The sequence below is a fragment of the Cebidichthys violaceus genome, unplaced genomic scaffold (assembly GCF_023349555.1).
Source record: "Cebidichthys violaceus isolate CVI_PGR_0920_01 unplaced genomic scaffold, fCebVio1.0.p SCAF_1, whole genome shotgun sequence".
NCBI lineage: Eukaryota > Metazoa > Chordata > Actinopteri > Perciformes > Stichaeidae > Cebidichthys > Cebidichthys violaceus.
Genome location: NW_027176262.1, coordinates 12,667,138 through 12,683,851, shown reverse-complemented (window position 1 = coordinate 12,683,851; position 16,714 = coordinate 12,667,138). Strand labels below are relative to the sequence as shown.

Sequence of the window (16,714 nt, the reverse complement as noted above, 5' to 3'; positions counted from 1 at the left end):
AAACTGTCTGGCCTCTTGAACTGAATATTAATTGTGGTTACACCGAACGGTTAACATACACAGTTGCAGACTAGCTGGTGAACATAGTGAAGCATTTAGCAGCTAATGAGCCAGATATATTGCCCTCAGGAGTTGGTATTAAGAACAGAGCTAAAAGAGAGTGAATATTAACAAGTTTGAACCAATAAGGTACCTACCGATTAATGGTAGAAACAACAAAAAAAAAAAGTTCTGTTCTTATATTTAATCTTTTGTGAAACAATGGATGATTGTACATCTTTTGGCTTGAACAATTATTTACTATGAATCAAACCATCTGAGGAGATTACAGGATAAATTATTTGTATAATAGGCCTATAAACGTTTTTATTGTAAAATATAAATCTTAAAAGTTTTGGGCAAATGTGATAAATAAAGGTACTGGAGCAGTGCGAAGTAGTATTAGATGGAAGAGTGAAAGTGTGCTTGCCAAATCCAGGTTATTTCACAGTGTGTTGAATATATGAGTTTGATTACTACTGAACTAATGTTTTGAGGGTAAAGCAACGCAGCACATCTGCCTTGCTAAATGTCACAGTCCGTCTATCTTTTGATTTGATGCCCCTGAAGGACACACTTTGTAACAGTCATGGCAGATAAGCTCTGACCTCAATGCATCTGTACATACATAAGCCACCCTCCAGGAACAAAACTCTGTGGAGATGAAAGTGGTGAAGGAGGCAAAGGGGAGAGAATTGAGGTGATCATGTTATAAAAGATTAGTGGTTGAAGTGAAAGCAGATGAGTCGTGCTTTTAGAGTAGAGTGGAGTAGACAAAGGATAAATCTATTGATTTTAGCAAAAGCATGAACCAAAAGGATACAGCACTTTAATTAATGATAAGACAGGATAAGAAGGAGCCTTGATTGAAAATAAAAAGACAATAAGGCCATAATAGACAAAAACAGTGCATGTTTTTGAAGAAAAGGTAGAGAGAAACAGAAGATGACAACAATTTCAAAAGGTGTTACAACTTATAGTTACAAGTGGGCTTTAAGAGAGCAACTTATTGTCCACCTCAATAAAACAAGTTATGTGAAAATCCATAGCTTTTCTCCTTAGAAAAACCACAAGGATGATGTGAAATGGCTGATTCATCTACTGTGTGGCTCTTCACTCCCTGCAGCATGACAGCATATTGCAGCAGAGCAGTACATACTGCTAGGTCCAATCACAACCAATAGAATGATGGAAAAAGCATTCTAGCTCTATTCAACATGAATTGTACAGTCAATCTAGATAGTAGACACACTTCCAAGCTGTGTAACAATGCATGGTTTGAACACTGGCAACTTCTGTGGGTGAAGTCTTGATAAATATTTCAAGCACTTCCACAAATGCTAGTTTCACATAATTATTGTAACATTTTCCTTTTAAGTTAACAATTTCTTCCATAGTCCATTACCAACATTCATGATGCATACATTTCCCAGACTGTAACTAAAATAAACGTGTGTGAGTAATTGTTGATTGCCGATTTTCACAGATAATTGTGTACTCCAATGTTGTTTGACTGTTGTGCCAAATGTGTTTGCCCTTTATTGTATGTGCACTGATAGCTTAGCAACTATAAATTGATGCTGCTGCCTGCCACTCATTTTTGTCCAACAAGTCATTGCTGGAGCCAGCAGGGGACAGAATAAACTCTGACCCGTCAGACATAATGAGCAGCGCATCGATTGGGTTTGAGAAATACTGTGGTTTTAAATGCATCTGTTGGTTCAGGCGTTATTTCTGCAGTTTGTTTTTGTCTGGTAGGCAGCGGGTGGCTGGAAGATCCCTGATCTACTGTTTCAGCCAAAAGTAATGCCATATCATATTGATCTTGTTGAATGGAGCTGTTACTGCCTTGTGAAACATAGCAGGCAGTTTTCCCTGTCAATTTTAAATTCAAAATAACCTGACATCACAGATGTTAGCGATGTTCTGACCATTATAATGCCTTGCTGCAAGAAATTGCGGCCCACTTTCAAATCATACGTTTTAAAAATCTATTTGGGGAAATTACTCACTCATCAGTATTCCCCATAGACTGATGACTCACACTGCCACACACTGCATAATCTGTCTATAGATTATTTTCTTATTACACAAGTATTTACTGTATATTTTGCCCACTTTTATACAAACTGTGTATGCTTTATATTCCTGATGACGATTTTCACACAAAAATGTTTTTTCTACCTATTGGTTTGCATTCATTTCATTTAGGAATGAAAAGTAACTGGCAGCGCATATTGTGCCATAGGCCATTTTCATGGCAGCCATTTTAACATGTCATAGCAGGGTAAACACAGGTGTAAACGATCAAATGAATTTATCGTCCCGTTCTATTTAGTGTGTCACCATTCCAGTGAGCCAGCATGCATAATAGGCCCTGACCCAATGCAACACGGCCATAATTAATTATATTAATTACACTTGTGTTTACCCTGCAATGACATGTCAAAATGGCTCCTGTGAAAAGGGCCTTTTCTCAGGTTGGTAGACACTGTTGTGAAATCAGTCTGTTCACTCCCACTCACCAGACTAAAAAGGTTAAAGCTGTGGCCAATCATGGCCAACCCTGAAAGCCCCAAAAAATACCCTACAGATGAATCACCACATCTCTAAAAAAAGTAATACCTTCATGAATATTTATTGCAGGACTGTAATAACGATATTTCAATCAGAAGAGGCAAGTCAGATGAAGAAAAAATAATTGTTTTTTATTAACAGATGTGATGATAAACTCTTGACATAGTCAGCAGCAAGATAAATCCCCCCATGGAGTCCAGGTGTGGTGGTTGTGGCTAATGAGGCTGATAGAGTAATGAGTAGATGAAGCTGATGGATCTGTGAAGATTGGGTGGAGATGGAGATGGAGAGGTGGATGGGCGCGTAACAGCAGCATGAACGTACTGAAGGTAGAGAAACAATCATATTTAAAAAGAGACAGCAGCAAGATGATAGGCTAACGATGTAATTGTTTTGTTGTGCTGTTGGATAGAGGAGACCAGCTGATCTCAACAGCTGATATCATGATTGACAGCCTCGAGTAATGACAGCAATTAAATTATGAGTGAGCATGCGTGAGAAGTTAATGGCAGATGTATGAGAAATAAACTACAAGCCTAAGAATACAAGAGTACAGTCTTCCTGATTGAGCTTACACTAGAGCTTCATTTCAAGAAGGTTGGGCTTCGCTATAGCAATTGTGTGGTAGCATTAATGGAGTTTGGAGGCAGTTTCAGTATGTGAACAAATTAACACACACATCCTACAAATCAAATTTCCTCCAGGATTTCAGTAGATTTGGGGAGAAGTCTTGTTATATAACCTTATGATTGTATATGAGTGCAACATTTAGTCAACCTTAGCCAGATTATATTTGTTTGCTGTATGTATATGTGTGCTGTTGCTTTATCTGCCTGATTATTTGTGTATGACCTGCATCCCTCCTACCTCAGCCCCTGGATATGTCTGCTTGTTTTGCCTTTCTGGTAACGACTAAGTGTGTAAATTGACCATTAAATCTGCTTTTTACTCTGTTACCCATAACAACCCTGAGGACACTTTAGTTAAAACAGGTAATCTCACACATGAAAATTAGTTTCAGTCTCTATTTGTGAAATTTGAATGATGGCAGCTTCATGAATCCTGGCAGAGATACTTTAAGCTTAACTCTGTGCCAAAATTCCCAGCAATGAACATCCTCCTAGCTGAATACTATAGTACAGACCTTTATCCATTTATTCTTATGGACCATGATAGATATGATATATCTTTCAGAAAATTGCAATCATAATTTTTTTATTTATCAAAATTGTTTTTGCCTTCTTCCGGGAATGTCGAGAACACATACGGAGAAGTGGGTTTAATCGATCTGTCAGATATGATGTTATCATTGTATTGGTCTGGAAACCTGCTGCTGTGTGAAGCTTTGTTTTCTCCATCTGGCTGCAGGGCAGATTGACTCATATTGTGATTATTCATCAAAACAGACACAACTAGAGGAGGTAAGTTCAAAATTGTTTTGTAGAAAATTTGCCTGAAAAAAAAGATTAGATTAGATTAAATTATGTCTTGACAGGTGAAAACAGCAACACACGATGATAACCTTTGTTGCCCATACTTCATTCCTCAGCATTCAATCCACTCAGTTTGTTCTGTGGTAAAATATTTAGTTACATGTAACTAAGAATTGGAGGTCAGTGGTAGGAGATTTTTATTTTATGTTGGTGTGGGTATTTATGTGTGTATACAACTGTACCAATATGCTGTTACAGTATATCTATTATCACTATATATACTGTAGTAAAATGAGATTTAATGTTAATGCAGTGATGATAATATTTAGGAAGTATGGGAAAATAAGGGGTAGGGTTAGGCGATGATAAAAAAGTAAATTACATTTTTGCTTGGATTCATGTAATTGTTGTAATAAAAAGGTGGAGGAATGCAATAGATGAAACTTTAAAAATTACAATACTAGTACAGTACAAACCATTAAGACAGAATGGCATGTAGAAATGCTCTGACCTTTCGAATTAAATACTATGACCCGTAAAAGTGCTCAGGGGAAGTGAGGGATGTAAAATTACTAATGAAACAGGGTTTGGGACTACTGCAGATTGTTTTAATCTCTGCTGCCAGGCTTCACACCAACAACAAAATGGAAATAGGACCATGTCTTGCACATTTCAAAATACATTTTGTATTCTTAAATCACTTCACCACCTTGCTCAGAGAAGCTCCTACTATTAAGGTTTTAGGCCTTCACATACGACCTGAGATCCTTGTGGTCACTTGGTTTTACAGAATACAAGCTAAAGGCCAGAGGGGACCTTTGCATTCTAGCTTCCTATCTAAAGACATCTGTCCAGTTACTATAAGTCACTGTCGCAGTCAATGTCAATGTGTCTTATGTGTATGTACATTTTTTAGTAAGGGTAGTTTTATCAGGAATAATATATATGTGTATATATTTATTTTGCTGTTAAACATGTGACAGATCAAGTAACTGTTCAAATTGTTACTAACATCAAACAATTATTGGATAAAAATATACAAGTTCAATAGCTTGACAGATGAATAGATGGATCAATGGATTGGTAGTAAATTGCAAGGTGTAGCAGAGCATGTTAGTTTATACAGATATAATAAACCCTGTTCTTACATCTCAGAGTTGAGCTGTCAGGAATTCCTCCATCCTCTTGTGGATTTCACTTTTTCCCTCTATTTAACTCATACATTCCTTCATTGACCGGTGTGCATCTGATTCCATAAGAAAGACAAAGTGTGTCCTGATTGGCAAAGCAGGGAAATGCATACTTCTGTGCAGAGGCCCACAGCAGAAAGTAGTCGAGTTAATAAAGAACTTTAGAGGATCCTGTCTGTGCTCATTGAAGAATGTATAACCTTTATTGTGGCTAGTGTGTAGATTTAACAAAGTGATGCAGGCTCATAGATTTTGCATACAAGATAAAATATTTACAAGATAAAAATATTTTGTAAAATATTTTGTAAAATAGAAGTTGTTGCAGAAACGGTCTGTAAATCTACGAGATGGAGATGATCCCATGTTGTTGTTTGAGTTCATACTTTAATCATACAATGATCTTTGTTAGCAAGAAAAAAAAAGGTAAATATAGTATGTCATTTGACAGGGAAATCTGCAGAACACATAAATCCCATCACAACCTGCTTAAGGAGCAAAGTTTAACATGTGCGCAGATTGAGTTCAAATGAGAGCAAAGAGAGATACTTAAAAGATATTTTAAAGATTAGTTTCTGTTCTTTGTCATTCACTTCATTTTAAAAATGTTCACTTAAATTTTGTATTTGTCATTTCAAAACAAGTTAATTTGGCATACTTTAAAATCACTGCTATATTAGGAGAAAAAGATGAGACGGTTTATTGTTGTATGATGTGATGATGTATTTTACATTTCTGCCCTTCTCTAAATCGCACTGCATTCATATTCCATTTTAAAGTAAACATTTTTTTTTAATTTTAATATCACAGGTTTTTGTCATTTGTTGGCTTAGAATGCATGGTTAAGATCGGACAATTCTTCACGCTGTATTCAGATCAGTAAGCAGTGGAAGAAAGTGAGATACTAAGGAATCAACATTTTAGATGTATTTCAAAAGCATAATTTACAGAACAGTATCTTATTAAGGAAAGGATGAAAACAAAAGAAAATAAATGAAAACAAATCAGTATCATTATATATATATATATATATATATATATATATATATATATATATATATATATATCCTTAATAGATAAAATACTTCTAAACCAGATTATTATTTGATCAATAAAATGTCACATGCATTGTGATAAAGACAGCTTACAGCACAGGTCAGTCCTATTATTTGTATTGTCCACTGAGGAAGCCCTTCCTCAGGCTGTACAATGCCTCCTCCTTAGTGATCTTCTCCCACTCCTCTGGAACCTCTGCTGGTTCCTGCTCGTACTCCTTTGCAAACCTCTCATTGAACCTCGCCAACACATACCTGTAAATTAAAGAATATTTAGCTAATTTAGGGATAATTTGCATACAAGAAAATACATATACTGATACAATATATACTGCCACAAGAACAGATTATGTAAAATAACATTATTATTGAAGCCTTAATAAACCACACATTACCTCCAGTAAGCACTGGGCATCTGGCTGTTTGGGTCCTCAGGGGAGATGCTCCAGTCTGGGTAGAGGGAATGGAGGTCCCTGCCTGTCACAGACATCCCGTGTGTGCTCTTGACTGGGTTGCCTTGGGCCATGCTTTCAGGGCAACTGATACAGGACAGAGAACCAGAGTCATGGGGCAACATACCTTTGGGCCTGTGGAACAGAGCCCTGTGCAATTCATGGCCCTTCTCTTCCAGCTCACATGGAGCTCTGCAGAGAGGACATTGCTGGTCACAGCCTCTCACTCTGTTAAAGAGGGAGTCTTGGGGCTGAATTGGGAGGCACTGAATAATCTGGGTGGTCTCCACATTTTGGGAGAGCTCCTGGGCTAGGTCCAACCGCATTGCCGCCAATAACTCCATTAGACATGAAACAAAGTGATCCCATTTTGTGGTGATACTGAAGAAAGGTCCATCCAGTGGGGCCCTGGTCACATCCACATCTCCATCTCTCTCTAAAGTCAGGCACAATCGCTCCAGCAGCGGCTTTGTATCACTCAGCACTCCATTGGTACCTTCTGCTGTTTGACTCACTGCTGCTGCTACCTTTCCTATAATTTCTCCAAGTCTTTGATGCTTCCATTTATCGAAGTTGGTTGATTTAGAGAGGTGAGCCATCACTTTCTCCTGAATCTTCCTCACTCTGAAGTTTTCATAAGAAAGCAAATATTCCAGAATGCTCTCAAAGTGGTCCTCCTCTATCAGCTCCTCCAGCAATTTTTGATGGAAGGCACGTGGGGACTGAAATTGCTGGACTTCACTTTGGATCTCTTCGACGATACGCATCCCTAATGGTCTATGTATGTAATCCAACACTGTTGGTTTGATGACCATGGAAGTAAATGCTTGAGCCACCCTCTGGCACTGGTCTCTCTTCCTGAACTGGTAGATAAACTCTGCCAAGTATGTGCTCTTGGTCGCAGTAATACATGTCAGAAGCTCACTGTCTTTGGCATAGTGGTCATGTAGTTTTTGAAAGTCTTGGCATGCAGCCCTACAGACATACACTTTTAGATCCACCTCAAAAGCTGATCTGATTTCCATAGATTTTTCTTTCAAAGCTTTTTCAACATTTTCTAACAGTTTTGTGATGTAGCTGTCAGAGAAATCAGCTGGTAAAATCAATTTATCTGCTACAAATTGCTTGCATTCTTTTATTGTAGTGCATGCTACCTGTTGAGCTTCTAACCTCTGCAGTCTGTTGTTGTCTTCAAACATGTGCTTTAATCTGCTGCGGTATCCAAAATGCTCATCAAGCACTTGGAAGGTAGATGTCTGATTTTGGCCAATGACTTCAAGTTTTTTCATGTGTTTTTGGAGACCACAGTTTATTAGATTATCTTTCAAAATATTACACACTCTTGCAGTAATATCATCTGTTTCTGAAGGCCTGAAGTCAAAGTTGGACAGTGTCTTACTCCACACACCCTCAAACTCCTCTTCTAGTTCTGTATCTTGAAGGAGAGCTCTGGTTGACTTGCTGTTCTCTGCAAGTGCACATAGCATTGATTCCTGTTCTTTTTCCAGTAAGGCTTCAAATTTTTCCAACTGTGTTGAAGAACAATGGCTCTCATTGACTTCACCCAATCTTTGTATCGTCTCTTCAGTTATTCGCCCCTGAAGGTCATCCATATTGCTCATTAGGATTGGCCTGAATGTGTTCATTTTTAGAGGGTTGTCTTTCATCAAATAGGCCTCTATTTTTGACCTGAGTTTGTCCACCTCTGTTTTGACTTCATCTCTGGCTTTGATCTTCAACTCGCTCAGAAGGCCATTTTGGATTACAGCTTCTAAAGCCTTTTCGGCAAAGATTTTCTTTGTTGCCCCCTTAAGCCAGCTTTCCATGTATTCCAGGAAACTAGCCTCCCATTGCGAAATCTCTGTGCACAGTAAAGAGAAGGCTAAAGCTATGTCAGTATTTTGTAGATCAATGGAGAATGATTCTGCTTTCACTGCATCCCAAACAGCACACAAACGACTCATGAATTCAGGCAGACCTGTGGCTTCAGACTTAGCTGCACACTTCTTCAATGCCCCAAACAGGTTCTGCTTAAGCTTTAACATAGCATTGCTATACTGCTTATCAATTGGTTCAGAGAGGGACATATTGTACCAAGGCCCTTTGACATGGTTGATACAGCTTATGGCCTTTGCATACTGGTTGTCAGCAATGCTAGTTCCTCTGTCCCTAGTCTCAGTCTGAAGCATATCCGATACACGCCTTAACTGTGATGCTTGTATTAAGCTGTATATTTCTTCATCCTGGGCCAGGAGTTGGCAAATGGGCATGGAGTCACATTCTTTGATGCGTAGAAGAGCATTGACCATGACAGTGAAGTTAGTCTCAAACTCAGTACTCACATGTGATGAGATATTCTGGATTAAAACATCACTCAATCCTGTTGCAACAGTGGCCATCTCATTGTCGTGGATCAGCATTTTTCTATTGTTGTCAAGAGACATTGAGCAAAGACCTTCTACATCAATTAACAACAGAAAATCACACTCCATATCCTTTCTGAGGTTATCGGGAAGACACAGGGCAACCATGTACACCCCTCTAGTGGATCTCTGCCTTCCTTCAGGAAATTTCACCCCAAATAGTGCAGAAAGAACCTCACCATTCATACCATGATGTACTCCAAGGTTTGTCAGCACTCGAGTCCTGCACTGTTCTTGAGGTAGGCGCCGTTTGAGCTCTGCAAAGACGCAGCCCAGCCAGCGGATGGGAATGTGTGAGGCATCTCCATCCATTAGTTCAAGTGGAATCCCATAGATCAGAAGGTCTGCAGCTAAGCTAGGGAGACGCAACACATTGTGGCTCCCACTCCCGGGGCTGATGTGTGTTAGTTCAAAAATCAGGCCCATCTCACGCAAAAAGTGCTCAAGGCCCAGCGAGGACAGATCAGTTTCCATAGGCTGTGATCTTGAGGCTACCAGATGCTCTAAGGAAATATCCAAGCACATTTGTTGCCTGGCAGAAGAAGTCAAATCTGCCTTAGTTAGTGTCAGCTCTGGTCCATCTAGTTGTGTCAGCTCTGGATCATCTAGCTGTTTCCATTGGAAGCTTGAGGTTCTATTTTCTCCAGATTCCAAATTATGGTTTTGGTCCTCAAAGTCGCAATCTGAAATTTGTTCTTCACCCTGAATCTCTTTTTTGTTGGATGTCACATCTAACTGCTGCTCTTTGACTTCAGTGTTTTCCTCTTCAAATGTTGAATCTGTGCAGAAACTATCACTGTCCGTTGTGGAGTCATTGGCTCCATTTTGGAGCACATCAGGATGTTCTGGCATTTCATCTTTCTTTTCTGTCTGTAGGTTTATGAATAGATCTTGTGGACTGTTTAGTTTTTTGATTTGCTTCGACCGAAGCCTCAACTTCATCCAACTGAGGAAATAAGTCCTCTCCACTTTGTCTGTTGCGAAAAGCGCATCGGTGAAAATCTTCATCGCTGGAGTCATTTTGTAGCTGCTTAACTCTACCAAGATGTCTTTTTTTTTTTGTTGAAGTTGTAAATCAATTTCTATTCCTTCTTTCCTCTGTTTGGCCTCCTCCTTTTCTATTTCAGCAAGTTTACTCCACAAATACCCTTGCAAAGGAAACTGTTTTTCCCTAAATTGAGCAGATCCCTCATCTAAACCTTTCAAAACTTCATCGACTGTGACCATTGCCTTTTTACAGACCTCCCCTTCATCTACATTAAGGCCTAGCTCCTCTGCTAATTTCATTGCTGCTTCAAGTGAAACAAGTTTCAATTCATCTGGTAACATATCTTTCAGGGTGTCACACAGCATATTAGCCAGTTCCTTCTCGCTCAAATCTCTGCCTTGCAGCACTGATACTCCAGGAAGCGACATGTATTCTTCAAAGTTCTGATCAACAAACCCCACAACGCTGTTCTCATTCTTCTCAGCATCTGAAAGGTCAATCAATATGAGCTTGCTTGCTGTATCTTTGCAGGAGGCAAGAAGTTGTTTTTCTTTCTCCGTAAGATTCCCACAGAAAACAACCACAGCTGAAGACGCTTGACATAAGAGGCTGAGGTATTTCTCCTGTGTACTGGCATCACCACGGAGGTTAGAGATGACTACAGGGACAGGAAAGATATCTCTGGCAGTGTCTCCTGTGGGTAGATACCATCCAATCTCCACCAGGCCATTGGAGAGTGTTCGGGGCAGCTGTCCTCCATCCATCCCCCTGTGGAGGAATGTGTCATGGGGAGATCTGAGTCCACTTATAACATTGTTTAGCACCTGTGACTTAGAGACACCACTGTGACCAAGCTTCACACAAGAAACCACCGGCATGTATGTACTTGCCAAATCCCCTTCGTGGACCTTCCTGTTATTATCTGGAAAGTGAGACCTCCATTGGCCAACAGCACCTCTCAAAGGCCAAAGAAGGAAGTGACTGGGTTCTTCTGGATCTATATTTGGAAGGACCAGAGGAACAGCAAATTTGCATTGCAACATGCGCACAGTCATCTCTTGCTGAAGGAAAGTGTTGGCAGACATAAAAACAGCTGTAACTAGATCAAGGGGGTTGATGGTACTCTGGCTTTCTCCGCCAATACCATCGATCATCTCCTCAGGGGATTTGTTGCCGTTATTCAGAACATCATGCAGAGGTTTGCAACAAGGACTCCGGGCATCTGGGCTAAGCAACCAAAGGCGTTTAAGGAAAGCATTTGGTAGATCCTTGGGCTCTAGAGGGGTTTGGTTCTCCAGAGTCCAAGTGCTGATGTCCAGCATAGATGCTGGGTCCAGTGGTGTAGTCCAGAAGGCCTCTAATCCCAGTTTATTTAGGACCTCTGCCTGGGAATTGTTCTTAGGAGGTTCTGTTTTGAAAAAGAATCAATCATTTAACTTGTGGATAAGCTATATATTTAAAACGTTTATGGTAATGTTGTTTTATCTAGATAAATGTAGAATTAAATTTCATATGGTCAGGAAAAAAAAGTTATACCAGTTTAAGTTAAGTGCAAACATTGTTTTTCTTTGTACGAATAAAAGTTGCTTTTGTTTTTGTTGAAAATTTAAAAAAAACCCAGAATACTTTTAATTAGACTTTCACATAATGTGAAATGCATGTCTTTGAATATACACTTGGACTGAGTTCTTGTCCATCCTTAATTAGTGAACTAGTTTCTTCAGACTACTTTGAATGAAGAGTAACAAGATACATTGATTTTTAAGGAAATAGTAGAAAATATCTCAAAATGTACAATCAAACTAAATACTTTTCCTATTTATTTTGTTAATATAATATGTTGTTACATAGGACAGAGGGGAATTAAAAGTTATTGTTTGTTTTTAACATTTTACAAACAGTAAAGGCACATTAACTAACTTGTCATTCCATTTTACCCCAGTCTCAGCTACACCGGCAAACAAAACAGCTGGGTTCCCCTTAAACACACCATCCCATGGTGCCATTAATATCCAAATGTACACTTGCTGTCGCCAACCCAATTAACATTAATGGGCAAACACATTAAAGCATTCAGTAGTGCAGGGCTTTTAACCAAGCACATTCCTCCTGGCTTGTCTGTTCTATCTCATTTTGTTTTCAAACCAGGGCAGTCACAGGAGGAAGTTGTGGCAGTCAGACAAAATGTATTTCTGCCTTTTCAGTAGAATGCAAATATGTCGATTAGCTGAAGTTTAGGGGAACACAGACCGTGGCATGGATTGTTGCATTTGAATAGGTGCCACTGATTTGTCTGGAGAACTGCACACCTGATAGGCAAAACATTAACCCCAAAACATGTGTCAATTGTCACCTTGGGTAGATATTCTTTTGTTTTACGCAATTGTACACTACTGCCACATGTCAAAGAATGAGAAAGTATTTTTGCCATTTATTTCTGCTTGTAAGCCTCCCCTCAAAATTGTTAGGTGGGTGTTTTTATCAATTCATCTTAATTAATGAATCCACAGAATACACAGTTATGTTAAAAAAAAGTCATTTTTTAAAATTAAATACATGGTTCTACAACATCTAAATACAAAAAGGAAACATACTTTTCTTTTTGCTGCTCAGCCTTTTAGGGAGCTTCACTGACATGATAAATCCAGCTGAGTGACTCTCCTCAAAGATTTAAATAAGTAATTATTCTCTGGTCAGGCACATCACGAACAATGTGGAGTGTTGGCTGGAAACCTGTGGTAAAAAATCATAACATAAACATTACTGGCATACAACAGGCAGCACAACACAGTCAAAAGTACCTTCTAGGACACCTCTGTGTCAAGGGAGTGAAGAAAAGGGAGAAAGGGAGTGTATTGTAGCTTGCTGTCTCAGGGGACTACTCATTGTGAACAGTGGAGACTGGTTTGTCCAGACTTATATTCCTGAAATTCTTTCTTGAAGCATTCTTCTCCATGTTAAATGTCTTTCGTTTTACTACAATAATACCTCAACCATGACAGACTGAACATGATATGCTCATATAGTGGCCTCTCCTCAGATCAGGAGATGGATAAAGTACATAACTGATCAACATTTAAGTGACTTCCTTATACAGCAGTTTTAACACTTCACAGCTTAAAGCTTGCGGTAATTTGTTTCCAATTTACTCTCTGTAACAATTTAGCTTTTTGTACACAAAAACAAAGGATTTCCTGTATCGTAAAATGCACATAGAGTAGACTGCAGATTTAATTCATATTTCTTCTGAAATAAGAGAAAAAGAGGAAGACCATCAACTGTCCAGTCAGCTAAATTCCTTCACTGAATCTGCTATCTTCAACTTGGCCTAGATATAGTGTTGGATGTGCACACAACTATACCCTACTGCACAAAAAAATATTTCTTCTTATGTAACAAGTATGCAATTTCATGTATTATTTCTCAAACAAGACAAATATATTAATGCTATTATTACGATTATTCCAATATCTGGTAAACATATTCATACACTGAAGCTGCCATGCAAGGTGCTACCTGCCCATCAGGATCTAAACTAACCACTCACACACCTATGACACAGCCTTACACAGCATGTGTTCCTTGGTAGAATTTGTATTACAATCATACTTTTCTTACCTATTTCTCCACACAAAATTGCTTGGTAAATGAAGTATCCTTTACATTTTTTTCTGTCACCACCGCTGTGGTTGTCTCTCAGTCAGGCCAGCTCTTATACCCGTCTGTTCAGTGATAAGACACTTATCTAATCCTAAGAACAAAATGAACATCAGTCTTACGCACATAGACTAAACACTCATGAGGGCATACTTAGACAAGAGTAAACAAGTGTTATCAGTCATCATGCGAAACATTTTTACATGACAGGCTTGATACACAGATAGCAGCAGGTGGTGTCTGTCTTTCACAGTGCAGTGTACAGTAAATGTTTTTCACTGACACCTGTGCAACGTTTTATCAACGGCCTGCAGGGGTCAGACGCAAGGCTGCAGACAATGACGCACACAGACCCATAGTCATGTGTAATCTCTGAGATCTATCTGATTACTTTGAGTAGCTGGCATACTGACGCTCCCCTTTATTCATAGAAAGCTTATTCTCCTTGCTATAACCTGCTCCCTCACCTTTGAGTTATATAGAAACCCCTGTTGGATAATCGTTTTAGTCCTAAGGTGTTTGAATCATTTATTATCATAATGAAAAAGGCAAAGGGATTTTTCATAACCTGGCTACCACAAATGTGTTCTTGATAATGGTTTATAAGTGATCTATAAAGCATAAGCAAATTATTTATTAATTAGAATTAAAGACCTCAGCTATAATTCATAAACACAAAAACATAATTAAAAGCAATACATTTATAGATAGATAGATAGATAGATAGATAGATAGATAGATAGATAGATAGATAGATAGATAGATAGATAGATAGATAGATAGATATCAACATAGATGTCAACTTGTTTGAAAGTTTCTTCCTGATTCACACCAGTGTAAGACATGAGCTTGTTTAATTCGCATGCAAGACATTTGAACTTGAAGGAAAGCAAAGCAAATGATCAGTTAGGATTATTCTTGTTTTAATCCAACATGGGATTAAAACGAACAAAAAATAAAAACCTGATCTGCCTCTTCTGCCTGAGAGGTGAAAGCACACCTAATGCATACGTGTTGTGCGAAGGAAAAGATTATAGCTTCTCTATTTCTGTCCTGCAAAGCTCTTTAGCAGTCTTAGAGACAGTGTGAATGAAGTCTGTGCATGTGTATGTATGTGTGATTGTGTGTTCCTGAGAAAGTTGTGTGAGAGGACATACTCCACACTGTGTGTTCAATTGTTCTATCCCTGAGTAGCCTGGTGTTGCATTCCTGATTGCTCGGATCTGTTCTTTCAGCAGGACTGAGGAAAGTTAACGAAAACCAAGGACATTAAGGATTAACAGAAACACAAAAGGAATAGTGGTCAAGATGTTGATCACCATGCTAACAGCCATGTATATGGTGGTCAAAGTCGTAGAATCGGTAAGATGATTATGATGATAGAGAAAATAGAATTAGAAATTCAGTTGATTATTATTTAGTTTGTTTTTTAATGTATTGATTATTTTAAACTAATATTCTGGTTACTTTAAACATTAAATATCATTCAATATATATTCAATATTAAAATATACTAATTGAAAATGTTAGAATAGAAAAAATACACTAATGGATAAAGTGCTGTGTGTTTTTTCTGCAACATAACATTGTGGTTTTCTCACCCAGCAGGTCAAGAGTGTCTAATATAAATTAGATTTATATAGACGGCTTCAAGATGTGATTATGGTGAGGTTAAAACAGACAGTCAGTGTCAAATAAATCAGGATTGTATTGACATCAAAATAGCATGAATGTGATGTTAAACCAAAGGTTTAATGTGCAGTATTATTAAACCTTATTCATCTCTACTAATTATGTAATTATCATGTTTCTGAAAAAAAAGATCAGGTCAGCAGTGAAAAGTAAAGTATCACCAACAAACTTCAGTAGGCCAAAGTGGACTGAAACTGTAATGTTTTTCTTTTTTTCTTTTCTTTTATACGTTAATGTGGGGAGTCATATGGGAGAGAGGCAAGTTGAGTGGTGAGGTTGCTTATGTTTCTCACTTCAACTCACATGTAGGCACCTCTAACCCAAATTCCTGTTCACTTTCAGATAGGGGTGCGGTTTGCACGTCAACAGGACCCTTTGCCTTACATGGTGTCCCAGCCTTTGCCGTGGCAGGTTCACTCAGTGTCACACAGTCGGAGGAGCAGCAGAACAGATGAGGTTAGTTGTAATGAGATCTGTACCTCAGTATAGTTGCTGTCACACACATCGTCATGCTGACGCACCAAGGCGACTTATATCTTGTATCTTAAGTTAAGTTAAGCACCAAAACCACATCCTCTCCACTGGAGTTTTTTCAGGGTTCCAAAAGGAGACAAGAAACTTTTTATCTTGCAATTCCACTGTTCGTTTGGCCATTATTTTACTCATAAATTAGCACACATTTTTGGTTATCTAATGGTGAGACAGAGCATGTTGAAAGTTTAGCAGTCAAGCTTGATTGAGCATGTGAGCATGGTCACGTTTCTTATGTTTGCTTAGTGTCTCAGAGGACTGCAAAGGAAAGACATAATGATAAAAAACAGAGTTGACTTTTGGTGCCTCTGGACTCAAACAGAACCATTCAAATATTACAATAGAATAAAATAAAGTTGAGTGCATTAGACTCAGTTAAACAATGACCTTTTGGCCCAAAGGAAATCAATATTAGTGAATCAATAACACCTTGCATATAGATCAATACTGTCCACAACTGCAGTTATTTGGCTTTTCCTGAGGCTTTCATTATGGATTCCTGAAACAAGAAGCACATTTCAGTCCAAACTACACACTTCTGATGTTTAATGCCAAAAAAAAACTGTGGTACACCTGTCTGTGGATGTATTGTGCATTTTTCTTAGTTTGAGGTAACTAGTTACTTTGATGTAGATCTTTATAAAGATGAAGGTGATGAAGAGCTGAACTCCAGCAGGAAG

The 16,714-nt window shown here is 38.5% G+C and overlaps 2 protein-coding genes across 2 annotated transcripts; both read right to left on the bottom strand.

The window, feature by feature from the left end:
• Positions 1–6,308: 6,308 nt before the first annotated feature.
• LOC137879602 (interferon-induced very large GTPase 1-like) lies at positions 6,309–10,173 on the bottom strand. The gene is made up of 2 exons (XM_068720498.1): positions 6,687–10,173; positions 6,309–6,546 (listed from the first exon to the last, which is right to left on the bottom strand). Exons 1-2 carry the CDS (start codon positions 10,106–10,108, stop codon positions 6,402–6,404), a joined length of 3,567 nt encoding a protein of 1,188 aa, XP_068576599.1. The 5' UTR covers positions 10,109–10,173; the 3' UTR covers positions 6,309–6,401.
• On the bottom strand, positions 10,154–11,476 carry LOC137891568 (up-regulator of cell proliferation-like; the record flags this gene model as incomplete). The annotated part of the gene is made up of 1 exon (XM_068736290.1): positions 10,154–11,476. A coding segment is annotated over exon 1 (1,323 nt), but the record flags the coding sequence as incomplete, so codon positions are not given.
• Between the last annotated feature and the right edge of the window lie 5,238 nt (positions 11,477–16,714).